This window comes from Carassius auratus, chromosome 8 (genome assembly GCF_003368295.1).
Source record: "Carassius auratus strain Wakin chromosome 8, ASM336829v1, whole genome shotgun sequence".
Taxonomy (NCBI): domain Eukaryota; kingdom Metazoa; phylum Chordata; class Actinopteri; order Cypriniformes; family Cyprinidae; genus Carassius; species Carassius auratus.
In genome coordinates this window covers 431,756-448,152 of record NC_039250.1, presented here as the reverse complement: position 1 = coordinate 448,152, position 16,397 = coordinate 431,756, and the positions used below count along the sequence as shown (strand labels likewise).

The following is a 16,397-nucleotide window of genomic DNA, read 5'->3' as shown; positions in this document are numbered from 1 at the left end:
CGATATCTAAATAGGCCTATATGTTATTGACCAGCATTTATATCTGTTCATCAGAAAAAAACTGACATTTTATTCAACTGATCAAAACCGACCAACATTTAAATCTGTTAATCAAACAAAACCTTGATATTAAAATCTGTTACTTGAACAAAACTGACCAACACTGTTTTCCTGTAATGTGAAGCTGCTTTGAAACATCTGTATTTAATGGCTTTATAAATAAAACTGACTTGACTTCAGCCTGTTTATTTCACATTTAAATAATCTTTGGAATGTTGTGAAACCTGAATGAGAATGCAGGAGCCCTGCTCTATTTTAGGCATCAGTGACTCTGCAGAGGAAGAGGAAGCGGTGGGCGGAGCCTGTAGATGATTGACAGGCGGAGGGATTGACCTCACCATCATACGATGTGAAGTAACCGGAGATAAAACAGCGACTTACATCGAGCCAGAGCCATAAAACACATATGATCCACGGAAAAGAGATTGGAGAAGCAGTCGGGTGTTTCTTCACTCGATGATCCGATTATCTCTGCTTAACTAATGCTTTCGTGACAAAAATATTAAAGAGCTGTATTGTTTTGTCTGATGTAAATAAATGCTCAGTTATAAGTTCTCCAAAGGCTCCAGAAGTGTGTTTGCGAGAATGTTCGAGACTAAAGGAATCTTCAGTGTTTGTGTGGACGTCAGCTGCGTGGTGCTCGGTAAGAGTTCACTTTCATATTCAGAATAAAAACAGAAACTCTACAGATGTCTGGCTTCTCTCAGCTGCGTTATTATTGTTACCGCGCGAGATTCTGATGGAACGCAATGTATCACAATGTTTCACTTCCGCTCTTTGATGATACATTTGTTCCAGAATCACTTGAATCCATGTATATTACCACGCTTACTCATTATAGGTTATTCATACGTCATTAATTGCACAATTACCACAATACACACTTTTATTATCGCTCAGAAAATCATGAGTAAGCGCTTGTATCGAGATACAGTTCTTTAGTTTCTTTTATGAAGTGAAATAAAGTACAGCTGCTCACAGATAAGTTTGTTTACATTATATTCATACTGTAGAAATGGACCAGCAAACAAAAAAATGTTCTAAGAATGTTCTGTCAATGTTATTTCTAAACCCTTACGAATTTAAACTATGGTTTTACTACAAATTAAACCAAAAAACTATGTTTACTGTAGTTTTACTGCAGGTTTCCCTTCACTAACGATAGTTTATCATGGTATTTGTAGTAAAACTGTGCTTATACAAATGGTTATCAATATGCCCCCCAAAAAAACATGTTATTTACTACAATAAAACCATGGTTCATTTTCGTAAATGCGAATGCTCTCTGAACTTAGTTATATATATGTAATTTAAAAACAAGTTTCTTGGTTATGCAAACATTTGAGAACACATTAAGGGATTATTTTGTGTTATGATTTTACATGCATCATGGGAACATTACTTTGGGATGATTTTTCTAATTCTAATTATAAAGCAAGAAGTAATAACGTAAAAATAAAATAAAAAATGTTCCATGAATGATGATATAGCTAACGTTTTTCTGCAGGTATCATAACGGTCTTAATAGTTGCTTAATTAAGGCCCTAAAAGGTCTTAAATCAAACCAGAACGTCTTGAATTTAAAAAAGTTGTGGAATTAAATGCAAATTACTCATGCATCATGCATAGAAATCTGTGGATGAGGAAACTGTTCAGTGTTGAGACTGTGATTTCTTATCAAAACTTGCGATGATTCATTGCTTCTCTTTTGTGCTTTGTCTTTGTCGCAGCTGGACTTCCTTTTGCGATATTGAATATTCAGCACACGCCATTCCAAAGAGGCTTTTTTTGCAGCGATGACTCCATCAGGTACCCTTTTAAAGAAGACACCATATCCTACCAGTTACTGATGGGGATAATGATTCCATTCGCGCTGTTATTAGTAAGTGTTCGCTTGCTTTCTGGTAAGATCAAGTGCTTTGTGAATATGAGCCATTAGTTGATCTAAACATCATGTGTTTTGTTCCCTCCTCTCCACAGATAATCTTCAGTGAGTGTTTTTCCTTGTATCTGCGCTCCAGAGCTTCTTTCAGTTATGAGTATATAGTGTGTGTGTACAAGGCCGTAGGATCATTCGTGTTCGGAGCGGCGTTGAGTCAGTCTCTGACTGATATCGCCAAGTACACCATCGGCCGTCTGCGACCGCACTTTCTGACCGTGTGTAAACCAGACTGGAGCCTCATCGACTGTAAATCGGGTTATATTGAGAACTTCACATGCACAGGAGATCCAGTCATCGTCAATGAAGGCCGGTGAGAATGCAAAACAATGCAACTACAACTACACTCCCATTCAGAAAGTACAATTAATTTTACGCTTTAATCTGCGAGTGCATTGTTTGGTTTAGGAAACGAACACATTGCATCCGATTTGCTAATTGTGACACACGACCTTCTTCCGACAGGCTTTCCTTTTATTCTGGTCACTCATCATTCTCCATGTACTGTATGCTGTTTCTTGCTGTGAGTGTGTTTTTATGACAGTACTTCATTAAGTTGAAGGCGTTTTCTAACCGTGCCTTTAGTGATGTTATCATATAAATCTGTGTTTCTCTCTTCAGCTGTATCTTCAGTCTAGACTGAGAGCAGGTTGGGCTCGACTGGTTCGTCCGACTCTGCAGTTCTCTTTCATCGCCGTGTGTCTTTACGTGGGTCTGTCGCGCGTCTCTGATTATAAACACCACTGGAGTGACGTTCTCACTGGATTCGTTCAGGGAGCCGCCGTGGCACTGTTTACTGTGAGTGAAGCTGTACGCTCTTTAATAAACGCATGGCATGCTGTAACCATCGCACTTCTCTCTCAACGCAGGTGTTCTTCGTATCGGATCTGTTCAGCGGCAGACGCACGTCAGATAAAGACGAGGAGATCTCACACACGAGTCTTCAGGAGACATCAGATCCGCTGAACCACTACGGCAGCACAGAGTAACATGCAATCCTTTCCACAACCCATTCGCTTCATTTTTATAGTTTTACTGGGGAAAAAGGTAATTTTTCATAATGCACAGCATTATATATATAGAGAAGAATATCATGATAAATACAGCGGCAGTGCAACAATGTGTCACATGTGTCCCTGCAGCACAAAACAGTCACATTTGTAGCAATAGAGAACAATACATTGTATGGATCAAAATTATACATTTCTCTTTTATGCCAAAAATCATTAGGATATTAAGATCATGTTCCATGAAGTAAACTTGCTATCATAAATACATGAAAACTAGTCATATGTATTGCTAAGAACTTAATTTGGACAACTTTAAAGATGATTTTCTCAATATTTAGATTTTTCTGCTCCCTCAGATTCCAGATTTTCAAATATTTGTCTTCCTAACAAACCATATATCAATGGAAATATTATCTCAAATTTAAATGGACCTTTATGGTTTTGTGCTCCAGGGTCACACATATATATACTCTTGGCAGTATTTGTGTCAGTGTTGGTTTCTTTTTTCTTCCAGACCTCATGGGGTTATTTATTCTAACTAAAGGTTCCTGCTCAGAGTGTATGCAGTGTCAGTGAATCATGAATGTCATTGGGAATAGTGCAGTATAAGAACGTAAAAGAAAAACATTCCCATCATGCAACTAAATGTTAAACCTTTGCTGCAGTGCACTCTTGAGCAGTGAGCGTTTCAGTTCCTACTGTTCTTTCAGGAATCCAGATTGCTGTTTTCCCACTTGATTTTGAATCAGGATGGTTCACATTTAAAACAGATAAAAATTAAAGCTTCTTCACTGGAAACGATGGTTTAATGGTAAACCTTTAACATGTATGGGACCTTTTCCATTGCATTGGATCCATTGTAGTGGAAAAAGATTTTTTTTATTATTCAAGTGTTTCTTTACATTAAGAAAAGATGGTTCACTGAAAGGTTCTGTGGGGACCCAAACATTTATTTTCTATGGCATTGCTGTTATCCAGGTAAAAAACAAAAAACGGATTGTACACTTGACTCTAAGACACTATTTAATGATTTTTCTGTTGTTTAAAGTTTTTTTTTCTTTTCTTTTTTTGTCAAATTGTAAAAAAGAAAAGTAGGTATGGGCCAATAATGAACAACCAAAGTGTCTCATAGTATTGAATGAATTATTATTTTTTGTATATATTATTTTTTTCATCTTATTCATTTGTTTTTATATATATATATATATATATATATATATATATATATATATATGTATATATATATATATATATATATATATATACATACACACGTGGTTGTTTTATGATGTTTGATGCTAAATGAATTAAATGAATTTTGTGGGTTTTGTTTTTAATTTTTATTGTTATTTTTAATGCAAATGGTTAGACCACAAGCTGTAAATAACCAAGTACTTGAATAACAATTTTTGCAATTAATACCTTAATATGTAACTTTGCATGCATCATGTACAAAAATATTTTCTTTAACCTGCTTTATTTTTAATTAATTGGCAACTGTGCTAGTAAACTAATGAAACATGGTACTGTAAAATATTTGTTGTTGTTGTTTTGCAATTAAAGCTCTGGCAGACCAACTGTGGCTGTAGTTATTAATAATCAACATAATACTTTTGTTCTCAGTGGCGACTCTAGCGGTCAGATTAATGTGCTGGATTCGAGCTTTGGTCAGTTTGGTTCACTCGGTTCGTATGAACGGATCGTTCGAATCGAAGCCGTTAAAAACGCGACTCGCGGATTCGATCAATCCTATCGTACATGCTTCGCGACTCGGTTCGTTCGAACTGACTCAGCAGGCGAATCGAACGCCGCCGCCGCTGTTCTTTGTCCTCGCGGTGACTGACTGCATATGATCCCGCTGAATGTACATTATTTATTCCTCCGTTTACAGTCTGTATTCATCAAACAGAAGATCTGAAGGATGGTGTTAGTTCATGTCGGATATCTGGTTCTTCCTGTCTTTGGCTCTGTGAGAAATAGAGGTATTTATAACACATTAATTCACGATCAGATCACATCTGAGGGCCTTTGCGTGTTTAATGCATGGTTATTAATCCCCACAACTGATCTATATGCTTCTGTGAGGTCCTTGCTGAGGAGATATTCAATAAAAACCAGGCTATTTGGAACTTTTTTTAAGCGAATCGGTGAGGTTTGATTCGGATCTGAGGTAACCTTAATCTGTTAGCTAGCCGATCGAAGGACGCTTTCCGCATCAGATTTCACTTTTAAATGCATTTAAAATAAATCAACTGGCTTATATGAAGGATATTAATTTTATCTGACAGATTGTCGATACGTTTTATCGTGTATTTGAGCGCTGTGTGTACTTGTTGAGGTTTATTTGTTAGGTTTGGTTTTTACCTCAGAAAGCTAAAGATGCTAATTCAGGCCTGAGCTCAACGGTCAACAAATAAAACATCAATACATCAGTTCAGTTATTCAATACAGTCTTGTAATGATCATTTGTATTAAATTTACGAATACAATAAGTGTTTTGGCTAGGTTTGTGACCGCCTCAGAAAGTATCTGCAGTTCATCAAACAAACAAAGCTAATGTGTTTTTTTTTAAACTCCGCTTAATCATCCACACCTGCGTGTTGTTCGTCTAATGAGGAAACTAGTTATAAGTTGAGCTGCTAACTTTACCTCCATCACTGATTCCATGAAGCTTTTTTGATTTCTGTTTCTGATCTCCTGTCTCATAGTTTGATTTCATGTGCTTTATTTCTGTTCTTATCTCCTGTCTCATAGTCTATGGAGGCTGAATCTACATTCTGCATTATCAGATCATTGTGTTTTAATGATCATCTGTGTTCTGATCCCTCCTCATTTCCTATTTCCATCAGAAGACGACAAACATCTCAGATCTGCTCCCTTCCTGAGAACAAACACACACTAAAACCAGAGCTAACACATTTAGAGCTGTCTGTATGTCAAGTGCTGTAGTTTAACCCACATCAGTAGCTTTAGAAGAGTGACTTATGTATGTCCCATCCAGCTTTGGTAGTCAACATGTATGTAAATTCCTGTAAAATGGATGCATTTTGTGCTCAGATGATCGCAAAAACCTTTAGCTGTCACATACATAGTGTGTGCTTCATCCATCGCCCTTTTGATTTTACACGATCATTCACAATCATGATTTGAGCAAAAGCACAAAAAACACCTAATGAAGCAACACGCCAACTAACGAATGATTGGCTCCAATTGCACTGAATCCAAATTGCGTCCAAAATGCCATCCATTTGGCAGGGATGTTGATTTCCTGCACTGCTACTGAGATCCTCTATTAGAGCAATGCAAATGTCTATTGTTTGGTTGTGGTTTCTTTACCTTTTGTTCTGGTAATAGACGTCAATGCATGAATCACATTATTCATATTATTTTAATTCTACATTGAATAGACTCCAATGTAATCTTTCTGTAGTAAAGATGTACCCTGCTGTACTGTAACGTGCTGTAGCCGATGCATCTGCTCATTGGATGTTGCTTTTGTTCTGTTAACCCTGTACTGAGCATGGTGGGCCTTGCTATCGGTCAATGTTGTTTTATTTGTTGCATGGACTTATTATTATTATGACACAAATCCACATATACTAATATTTTTCAATAAAGAATATAGTATTTTTCCTAACCTCCAGTGTGCTTCTTGCTGATTTCCATTTATTGTCTCCACCCCCCCACCCACCTCCCTCTGCTGTGAGTGGATTTCCTTGCTTTTATTCATCATGAGATCTCAGTGAGTTGATCTGTGGTCATTTACTCTCATCACTGAGGCACTTAAAGGTGCAGTGTGCGTTCACGATAACCGTAGACCTCCACAGTTTGAATGAGATCCTACTGGATACATTTCCAATCACGGTTTTAACGCTGCACCTTTAAGTCTTCTCACTGTAAATGATCCGGATGCAATGTAAACGTGGCCTTTCTCTGTGGTGTGTCCAGGTATATCCACACATTTCATCTCTGTGATTGAATCTTTTCTCACTAATGCACAATGAGCGATGGCCACGTCTCATTTCTGTGTGACGGTGACACATTATACATGATTTCATTTGGTGATTTAGGTTTATGTGTTTTCGATTCCTTCATTCTGAAGTCTTTGTGTATCTGCCAGCAGAAAGTAAGAGCGGAGAGATGGATAATTCTGCTTTCCTGTCTCATTTTCTTCCCCCCATTTCTACTATGATCGTTTTCTTTCTCATAAATGAATTCTGAAGTGTTCTCAAAGCCATAAAATGGTGCATTGATTCATTTCCTCATTCATTTGTTGTCTTGTAAGTAGCCAACAGAAAACTCCTTCACAACACCACGAACTCAGTCTCAAACATTCACCTGTCTTTCATCATTAATACAGTGAAACATCAGTAATACTTCTGAAGGAAGGACATTTCCTACATGTAAAGTTAGCCTTTTAAAACACGAGTTACAGTCATGCTGGTACATTCTATTGAACGCAATCATTACTCAAATTAATATTCACGTCAGCTCATAATAAAGCATGCTAACTGCATGCCTTGCCCCTGCACCAGCAAAAGCCTTGGGTTCCTGTGATTTCTTCTGCTTCTGATGTTATTTTGCCTCTATGAACCAAACTGAATGTTGAGAGTTGAAGGTTTAATCACTCCACTTGGATAAATCCACTAAACATGTTCCTAAGAGTAAAGAGTCCTAACAATCCTATCGACCAAACAGATTTCAGACTTAAGTCTATCACTTCAGGACATGCACTCAAAGGATGAGGTCTGGACTATGATTGTTGTTCCAGAAGCAACAGAGCATGTTGATTTAGGAAGATTTACACATTGAGATGTCATTGGCTTTGAGATTTTGTTTTGTCAGCACATGGATATTGCTTTGGAAAATAGTTCCCACACACGTATCCAAAGTTCTGTCGCTAGAAAACGCAAGTCCCTTCATTGTTAATGTGTGACGGGCTAACAGCTCGCATAAAAACAGCAGCTTTGGTCTAAACCCAATCCTTTACTGCTTAGTCAGACATTTGGCTGAGAACCTAAAGCAGCTGTGGATTCCTTCAGCTGTCCAGGATCTCCATCTCTCATTCTGCTTTTGGGAAGTCGCTAAATAACTGTAGACCGTTCACATCTGCTCTGCCGAGGTGAGAAGACACTGTAGAATACGGTTTATTTATGCAAGATTATTTAAAACCGTTAAACAGCCAATTTCATTGGACGACTCAATCACAAATCAGTCAAGAAAAGTTGAGGCTTAAGAAAAGTCAGTGATGGATCTGATCATATCTGTATGTACTACTGGTGCTAGGTCTAGGGTTAGTGGTATATATTTGTTTTAATGCTTTGTAGCATCATCAGTGTAATCTTTATCTTAAGGGTTGTGCTTTAGTGGTTTTGGAACCAGTTGAAAACCGCACAGTTTGGTTTCCAAAAGAGCCACAATTCTACATTGAAAGTGAAACCTGAAAAGTTCAGTGACCTTTTAAAACTAGTCTTACAAGATAGTTATCAAACTTTTTTCCAGGACCGGTTGTAACTTTTTAACTTCTGTTACTTATGCCTGATGAAGGTCACAGGACCGAAATGTTGTGAATACGTGAACATACATTAAAAGATGACATTTACATTTAGTCATTTATGCAGACACATTTATCCAAAGCGACTTAAAATTGTTGGAAAAAACAAATAGGGGTATTGTGTTTGGATAGAAGAAAATGAACAAAATGTAACCACCAAATCTGAGAGGTTGAACTAGTTTTGATGTCTTGATATTTACATTAATTGGTCACTGACTTCAGTTAACAGTTCACACTGTCTGATCATATATATATATATATATAAGATATTTATATCCAATAATAAGTTTGATTTCCAATCCAAAACACTAACTGTGTGAATACTAGCATCCAAAACCAAAATATTAACACGAAGCACAATTAGCTCACCTTCACTCCTGATTTCCCATCACACCCCACTGCTGATGATTGATTTCTCCAGGAAGGAGGAAGGCCAGCGTCCAGCAGCGGTTTAATCCCATTCATAATTCACTTTGCTGTCATTGTTGTTGCAGGATCTCATTTTAACAGGCATCAGCACAGTCATGCTACCTCTTGCCGGCATTTCCACGTTGGCCCCCAGGCCCAGATCCCTGTTGATTTCCCAATGCCCCATCCAGGACAATCTCAGACAGGAATGAGCCATCATCTCGGCCCCACGCACCAGCCAGCCACGGCGTTACATCCACCCCTCAACCACATACCAGCTCCACCGTTCCAGGACATCCCACCCCCGTCCTTCCTACCTCAGGCTTTACACCAGCAATACCTCATCCAGCAGCAGATCCTGGAGGCCCAGCACAGGAGGATACTTCCACAGCCCAGGTATGACAGCGTTTTCAACTACAGCGGCAATCCACCTGTCACTCAAGTGGCCACGCCCTTCATTATGCAGAACTTTGAGTTTTAATATAATTTAAACGAATGAGCTTTTAAAAAAATAAACCCTACTCACAGTTGTCACGAAGGGCAAATTTGCTATATAGACTGAAACCACTTTTTGTTCCAGGCTGTAAATGTTTTTACTGTGGTAAAGTTGGTCATTTTAACATGGAGAGTCTATGAGATTGACTCCCTTTTGCAGCCAGCCTATAGTGGCCAGGTGATGAATTGCAGTTTTAAAGATCGGGAAGAAAAAAATACTGCAAAGAATTACTGCTAATGATGAATTTACTGTACAAGTAAATTCATACTTGAGTAGTGTTAATTTTAGGCCCTGTATATATATAATTTTCCTTAAAGGGGGGGGGGCTGAAATGCTATTTCATGCATACTGAGTTTTTCACACTGTTAAAGAGTTGGATTCCCATGCTAAACATGAACAAAGTTTCAAAAATTAAGTTGTACGTTTGAAGGAGTATTTCTGTTCCAAAAATACTCCTTCCAGTTTGTCACAAGTTTCGGAAAGTTTTCGAGTATGGCTCTGTGTGACGTTAGATGGAGCGGAATTTCCTTATATGGGTCCTGAGGCACTTCTGCCGGAAGAACGCGCTCCCGTATAGCAGAGCACTGAGAGCACAACAGACTTCACTGATCAGAGCGAGAGTGTCGCGAAATGTCACAAAAAAGCAGTGTGATTTTGGTTGCCAGGGCAAGACAACCCTGCACAGATTACCAAAGAAAATACAGCATTAAGGGACCAGTGGATGGAGTTTATTTTTACAGAGCATCAACGGAGTTGTGCAAGTGTTTGTGTTTGTTCCCTGCATTTCTAAAATGCTTGTTTTACAAACAAAGCCCAGTTTGACGACGGATTTGCGTATCGTTTATTTCTTAAGGATGATGCAATCCCAACGAAAAAGGGTTACGATTGTGTGTTGGAACCGCAGGCGGTGAGTAAAACTGCTTAAAATATCTCTGCCTCCTTGTTAGTGCGTCCGCCTCCCATCGGAGACCCGGGTTCGAGCCCCACTCGGAGTGAGTCGTTGCTGCTGCTGCTCTCGTTCAGTTTCAGCCTTCACAGCTGTCACAGCTTCCAAACGCTCTCAAAGCAACTGTCGCTCGTGATTCTTTAGCTCCGCCCACACGTCACGCCTCCAGAGTGAAAACGAGCATTTCACCCCCCCTTTAAAACAAGCAAAAATATCTACTGATGTGGCAAGAAAAATAAATTGAGATAGAATAATTTTTTTTTAGTGTTGCTCAAGACTAGTGGAATTAATCCAAAATACACTTTTAAGTGTTTATCTTTTCCACACTTTATAGCTTTTTCTCCGCTCCAGCAGCACTTTTAAGTTTAATTCCTATTCTTTTTTTCTGTCTTTAGACTGTACTTTTTAAAATACAAAGTAAAAGTCTCTAAGAACTCTAATATGACAACAAAGAATTTTGAAACCAATGTTCAGACTTCTACTCTGGAAATGTAGTGCAAATATAAACATAACATTTCAGAAAACTTGATTCCTAAATTCCTAATGTAATCAGTCACCTGGGGAATTATGGTGATGAAATCTAGTAGTTTCACCTGTACTGACTTACTGAGAAGAATACATCAGTGGTTATTTTCATATCCAAACTAGTTAAATATTAGTTTTTCTGGTATATTATGATAATCGGTCCATGCATTCTTCCAGCAGACATGCTCCAGACCGAACCCTTACCCATCCGCAGACGCTGCGGCCGCCGTATGAATACCCTCCATCCATTCACATTCCCCCACCGCCGCAGCAGCCGCGCTACCTTGCCGAAGGAACGGACTGGTACGTCTGTTTTCAGTGACTTGATAGGCTAGTACCGTTTGGCTTTGACCGACTGACATCGTTACTATGTTCACATACAGGGATCTGAGTGTGGATCCAGCCCTGCCTCAGTACCACGTCTCTCCCCTTACTCAACATTATCAGCATTACCTGACCTCTCCACGACTGCACCACTTCCCCAGGAACACCACCTCAGCACAAGTGGTCAGTTTCCCTGGATACAGTTACATTCTGCTTCACTGATGTCGAATGTTGATTAATGCTGTTCTTCACAGGTTTTCCATGAGATCAGAAACTATCCGTATCCTCAGTTACATCTGCTGGCTCTCCAAAGCCTCAGTCCGTCTCGCCATGCGTCTGCCGTGCGGGAGAGTTACGAGGTACCATCACACTTGGTGTTCTTGATCACACATCTTCTGCTTCACAGTTAATCATCATCTCGTGTCATCATGAATGTGGGTTTGATTCCAGGAGCTCCTGCAGTTGGAGGACAGACTGGGCAATGTGAACAGAGGAGCTGTGCAGACCACCATCGAGAGGTTTACTTTTCCTCACAAGTATAAAAAAGTAAATCCACAGATTAAAAAGTTCCTGTCAAGACTGTTATGTGTCGACATTTGTTACATCCTTGCATAATTATATTCCTTATCCTCCAATTGTGTTGGGGTCAATAACTTGAAACTACTACTTATAATTTTGTGAGTTTGTCTGCAAATATTCGATACAGTTGTGTTTTGGAAAGGATGTACAAATTGTGGTAATGAATGGTATTGGGGTCAGATTGAGCCTCCGTGGGTTTTCCATGCCATTTACCAAAAATCAACACTTTGAACAAACCTGCATCAATTTAAAATACATATGATGTGGGTTTGTAAAGTGAATGTTGCTGGAGAATTAACAACTTTTATTCACTTTTTAGTACGTGTCCCTACAGCACAAAAGCAGTCTCTGGGGTATATTTGTAGCAATAGCCACATTGTATCAAAATTATACATTTTTCTTTTATGTCAAAAATCATTAGGATATTAAGTAAAGATCATGTTCCATGAAGATATTTTGTAAATTTCCTACCATAAATATATCAAAAAATAATTTTTGATTAGAAATATGCATTTCTAAGAACCAGATTTTCAAATAGTTGTATCTCAGCCAAATATTGTCCTCCTAACAAACCATACATACACTGAACAAAATGATAACACAACAATTTTGTTTTTGCCCCCATTTTTCATGAGCTGAGCTCAAAGATCTAAGACTTTTTTCTAGGTACACAAAAGGCCTATTTCTCTCAAATATTGTTCACAAATCTGTCTAAATCTGTGTTGGTGAGCACTTCTCCTTTGCCGAGATAATCCATCCACCTCACAGGTGTGGCATATCAAGATGCTGATTAGACAGCATGATTATTTTAGCATTACTGTTTTACTCTTGACTCCTGGTTGAACCTGTATTTAATGAAGCGTACATTTCTTCTGGATTAAAAAGCATGTGCTAAAAGACTAACAACTGATCTTGTGATTTGTAGAGAAGACCTCTAGAGCTGAAGATTGGCATGGATGAGGAGGAGCTCGACACGGATGAGAAATGCACAATATGCCTCTCGATGCTTGAGGACGGAGAGGACGTCAGGTACTTTGACGCTCTACTCAAAACTCGTTCACCCGTGTAGTGGCTTAATCTTTCAACAAATTCTTTGTTTTTTCTCTCCGCAGGAGATTACCCTGCATGCACCTCTTCCATCAGGCTTGTGTTGACCAGTGGCTGGCAACCAATAAGAAGTGTCCCATCTGCAGGGTAGACATTGAGACGCAGTTGTCCCCCGATAGCTGATGTCTCGTGTAGCACTAGCTAAAAGTCCTATTGTCTTTCTTCATCCCCTCGTGGGTACTTTGCCAAATGTGTGTCATCTCCATCACCTCTCACCTCTGACCTTTGCCTTCTGAGCCAACTGATGATGTAGAACAGGGAAGACGGATAGCCCTGAAGACAGAGTCCATCCAGCACATGGAGAAGAACGAGTCTGTCGATGAAGATGGTTTCAGTCAAAGTGCTCTGAATGTGTGTGTGTTTTTAGAGCGGCAAATGCCACTCCGAACGTCTCAAATGAAGACCAACCAAATGTTCTCAGTGTTCAGTAGGTCACAGATGAAGCATTACATCATGAACACCACAAAGTCCAACATATTACACGTGGTTGGTCATGAACTTTAAATGTAGTTGAACGAATCATTTGTGAAAAAAAACAAAAAAACAACGGGAATCAAAGTCATTAGCGAATGAGAGAACCATAAGAGTAGAACAATGACCCTGTATTTAAAAACGCTCCGTCGTCGTGTCTGTAATTATCGGAGGTGATGCTTGATGCCCATATGTAAAACCGTAAGGCCAGGCTTGATATGAACCGTGACAGTCCGCATTTTGTGCTTGTGATGCCTTGAGGATCGTATTCACCAAATGCATGTTGAAGCGAGAGGTTCTTCTGACGAGAGGTCGACATGCATGAGGACGTTTCCTGCGCGATATTCTACTAATCCTGAAGACACTGTGTTCTCGATGCGTCTCCGAAGTCACTACGAGTGAAATATGTACCTTAATGCCTGTAGCACAAGCACACGTTAAATACTAACGGCATAACTCCGTGTTTCCATTCGCGCTGTGACTCGTAGTCTCGCTTGGTCGTAAAGCAGCATCTGTAGAGTCATAATGTGCATGAAACATGTTTGCTGCCATTTCTAGAGGACATGACAAGGGAGTAAAGCCATTCGTTTTATAGAAACCAAACATAACTTTTCTAAGCTCTTCTTCATGATCATGATTTCTCGTTTGATTTCTTCTTTTTCCTACTGTTGCCAACCTGTGTGCGAGGCTGGTTCAGTGTCTCGACTAGTAGCTGCAATGCTGGCAAAAACAAACAAGTAATTTTTTGTCGTCTTAATGTAGTTAGTGGTTATTTTTGTAAATGCACTCAATTTCTGATGGGGTCGTGTGATTGTTTCCCTTTCCCTGCTTTTTGCATTTGCACTCAGTTTCCTTGCGTATCGTGCACTCAGTCCAAAAAAAAAAAGAGAAGAAATGAAAAAACTAACAAGGGAACAGACTCTTTAACAGCACAGTTCTTTGCGTAATGATAGTTGTTGCCTCACTGACCACTTTAAATGTACGTGACTGTTTTTTCGTAGCATTTCAGATGTCTTTGTAGAGTGTTCTGCGAAATAACCTTCTTGACTTTGCTTTCAAAACTTATCCTTAATTCAAGCGTTCAGCGGCTTGGAGGCTAAAAAGTTGGAAGCGCGTTCTTGTTTGCGATCCGCCGTGTATCGCGTGAACTTTTCTCATCGTCCGTCTGCGTTTTATAGTTTACACATGATATTGTGCGTCGAAATGCCTTAAGTATTTAACAATCATTATTTATGACTAACTTTACCTACTATGAGTGCGTATTTAAGTTCTGAACTAGTATCGCAATGTAATCGGTCGGTTTATTTATTTGCGTCAGCATAACGTGTGTATAAATACCTCATTGTGCTATACTTTAATGGGAGTGCTTTGCTTGCATGTGGTTGTACTTTAGGGGGCATAAGTGTCAAAACAAGGTAAAATCTCCCCCGAGGGCGTGGTGCTGTAGTTTTCTTGGTCACATTCCATTAATGCAATTTCAGATGTGAGCTCGTAGGCAAACTGTTCAATGGACTGGAATTGTTTTGCATGTCTCTCCTGGTTTTGCCTACTGCGAACATCGTCCGCTCGTTTCGTCGCTCTGAAGCGAGCCGGCGATTCCAGGCCGTGAATCTGTTTTCAGTGTTTTCAGTAGTGAGGAGTGAGTTCAGCGCTTACTGTGATTGATTATAGCTGCTTGTCTTGTCCCCATCTGGCTTTAACTTTGGGTCGATTTATCCTGTATTTTTAATCGGGATTTAAAGTGATGCTTATTTTTCCCATAAGTAGCAGATTTCCTTTACGTATCGGTACTTCATAAGAGGGGCTTTAAATGTCTGAATGCAGGTCGTGTTTTGGCACATTCTAGCGTAGCTACCGTACGTTTATCAAATTCCACGATTTTAGCGCGTACGGTTATTTAGCTTGGATCCCCCCCAATATAAATCTGCCAATACGGCGTTGTGTTTACAGTAGAAACACACCGATACTGCAGATGACTCTTATTTCCGATGAAATAAGCGTTTTTTTTCTGCCATACGAAACTTTTTTTTTTTCAACATGGTTGCGCCGAAATAGACAAAAAAATAACAATGGCTTTATATTTTACGATTTGTGTTTCTAGCCTGTGTAGCCTTAAAGTCTCTTGATTTGATCCATCTCTCCAGCAGATTTTGGACATAAGCAATAGTAGTATCATGTTTCGCTAACAGACTGAACCGTAGATCCTAAAGCACAAGCTCTGTAATGCATGTCTTTCTCAGGTTTTAATATGCGTATGAGAATGGATACATATGTTAAAATATTTTACCATAAATATTTCTGATGTTTTTCTGCTGCTGACATTAAAAGAAAAAAGAAAAAAAAATAGTTGAATAACCTGCCAGTGAAAGGGAAGTGGCTCTTTGTATAAGACACTGCTGTGTGCTGTTACTGCGCAATGTTTTCTGACATGAATATTTTATAGCTCAAGTAGAAAAATATGTATTGACAATATTTAAGCAATAGCTTGGTGATTATAATGTATGATAACTAGATACGTGTATATTGCATTAAAAAAAAAATCATAGATTCACTTTTGGTGGATTTTGTACTGTATTTATTACTAATGATGATGCAAAAAGTTGCATAGCTTAACCCAAATTTTCTTTCTTTTTTAATTTCTTGTCTTGTATATGACCCTTTTTGTATGTGTTTTTTCAAATAAAATGTTGAAAATGGCTAAAAATATTTTTCATTGTTTCATGCACAGTTAACGTCATGTACATGGTGAATAATGGATGTACTGAGTCTTAATAATACTGCGGTCGAGGACCTGTCACAATACTTGTGGTCTTGGTCACTTGAGAACACATACAACACCAAACGTGCAAGAGGTCAGGTCTCGGGTCAAAGGTGAGTGTCCTTAGTGCACATTAAAGTCACAACATGTGGTTCAGAGTAAACAAAATAACTTAATTTCTATTTTTCAAATTAAACTTGTTGACATTATTTTAAAGTGC

At 38.8% G+C, this 16,397-nt stretch overlaps 2 protein-coding genes across 3 annotated transcripts; both read left to right on the top strand.

Annotated features, from left to right (window-relative positions):
• Positions 1–388: 388 nt before the first annotated feature.
• On the top strand, positions 389–4,088 carry LOC113106886 (phospholipid phosphatase 1-like). The gene is made up of 6 exons (XM_026268899.1): positions 389–703; positions 1,791–1,942; positions 2,041–2,312; positions 2,465–2,522; positions 2,621–2,797; positions 2,869–4,088. The coding sequence occupies exons 1-6, from the start codon at positions 598–600 to the stop codon at positions 2,986–2,988; spliced, it is 885 nt and encodes a 294-aa protein (XP_026124684.1). The 5' UTR covers positions 389–597; the 3' UTR covers positions 2,989–4,088.
• Positions 4,089–4,192: 104 nt separating this feature from the next.
• LOC113106885 (E3 ubiquitin-protein ligase RNF165) lies at positions 4,193–16,117 on the top strand. 2 transcript variants are annotated; one of them, XM_026268898.1, is made up of 8 exons: positions 4,193–4,991; positions 9,058–9,367; positions 11,119–11,241; positions 11,322–11,445; positions 11,517–11,621; positions 11,713–11,808; positions 12,767–12,870; positions 12,954–16,117. In XM_026268898.1, the coding sequence occupies exons 1-8, from the start codon at positions 4,931–4,933 to the stop codon at positions 13,069–13,071; spliced, it is 1,041 nt and encodes a 346-aa protein (XP_026124683.1). In that variant the 5' UTR covers positions 4,193–4,930; the 3' UTR covers positions 13,072–16,117. The 2 variants fall into 2 exon arrangements, with proteins under 2 accessions (XP_026124683.1, XP_026124682.1); XM_026268897.1 differs by having other exon boundaries at positions 11,116–11,241.
• The last annotated feature ends 280 nt before the right edge of the window (positions 16,118–16,397 follow it).

Coding starts and splice junctions, on each gene's coding strand:
- LOC113106886 (XM_026268899.1), top strand. CDS start 598: ATGCTCAGTTATAAGTTCTCCAAAGGCTCCAGAAGTGTGTTTGCGAGA. Junction 2,313..2,464: donor GTCATCGTCAATGAAGGCCG/GTGAGAATGCAA, acceptor TTCTTCCGACAG/GCTTTCCTTTTATTCTGGTC. Junction 2,523..2,620: donor ACTGTATGCTGTTTCTTGCT/GTGAGTGTGTTT, acceptor TTCTCTCTTCAG/CTGTATCTTCAGTCTAGACT.
- LOC113106885 (XM_026268897.1), top strand. CDS start 4,931: ATGGTGTTAGTTCATGTCGGATATCTGGTTCTTCCTGTCTTTGGCTCT. Junction 4,992..9,057: donor TGGCTCTGTGAGAAATAGAG/GTATTTATAACA, acceptor TTGTTGTTGCAG/GATCTCATTTTAACAGGCAT. Junction 11,242..11,321: donor CTTGCCGAAGGAACGGACTG/GTACGTCTGTTT, acceptor GTTCACATACAG/GGATCTGAGTGTGGATCCAG.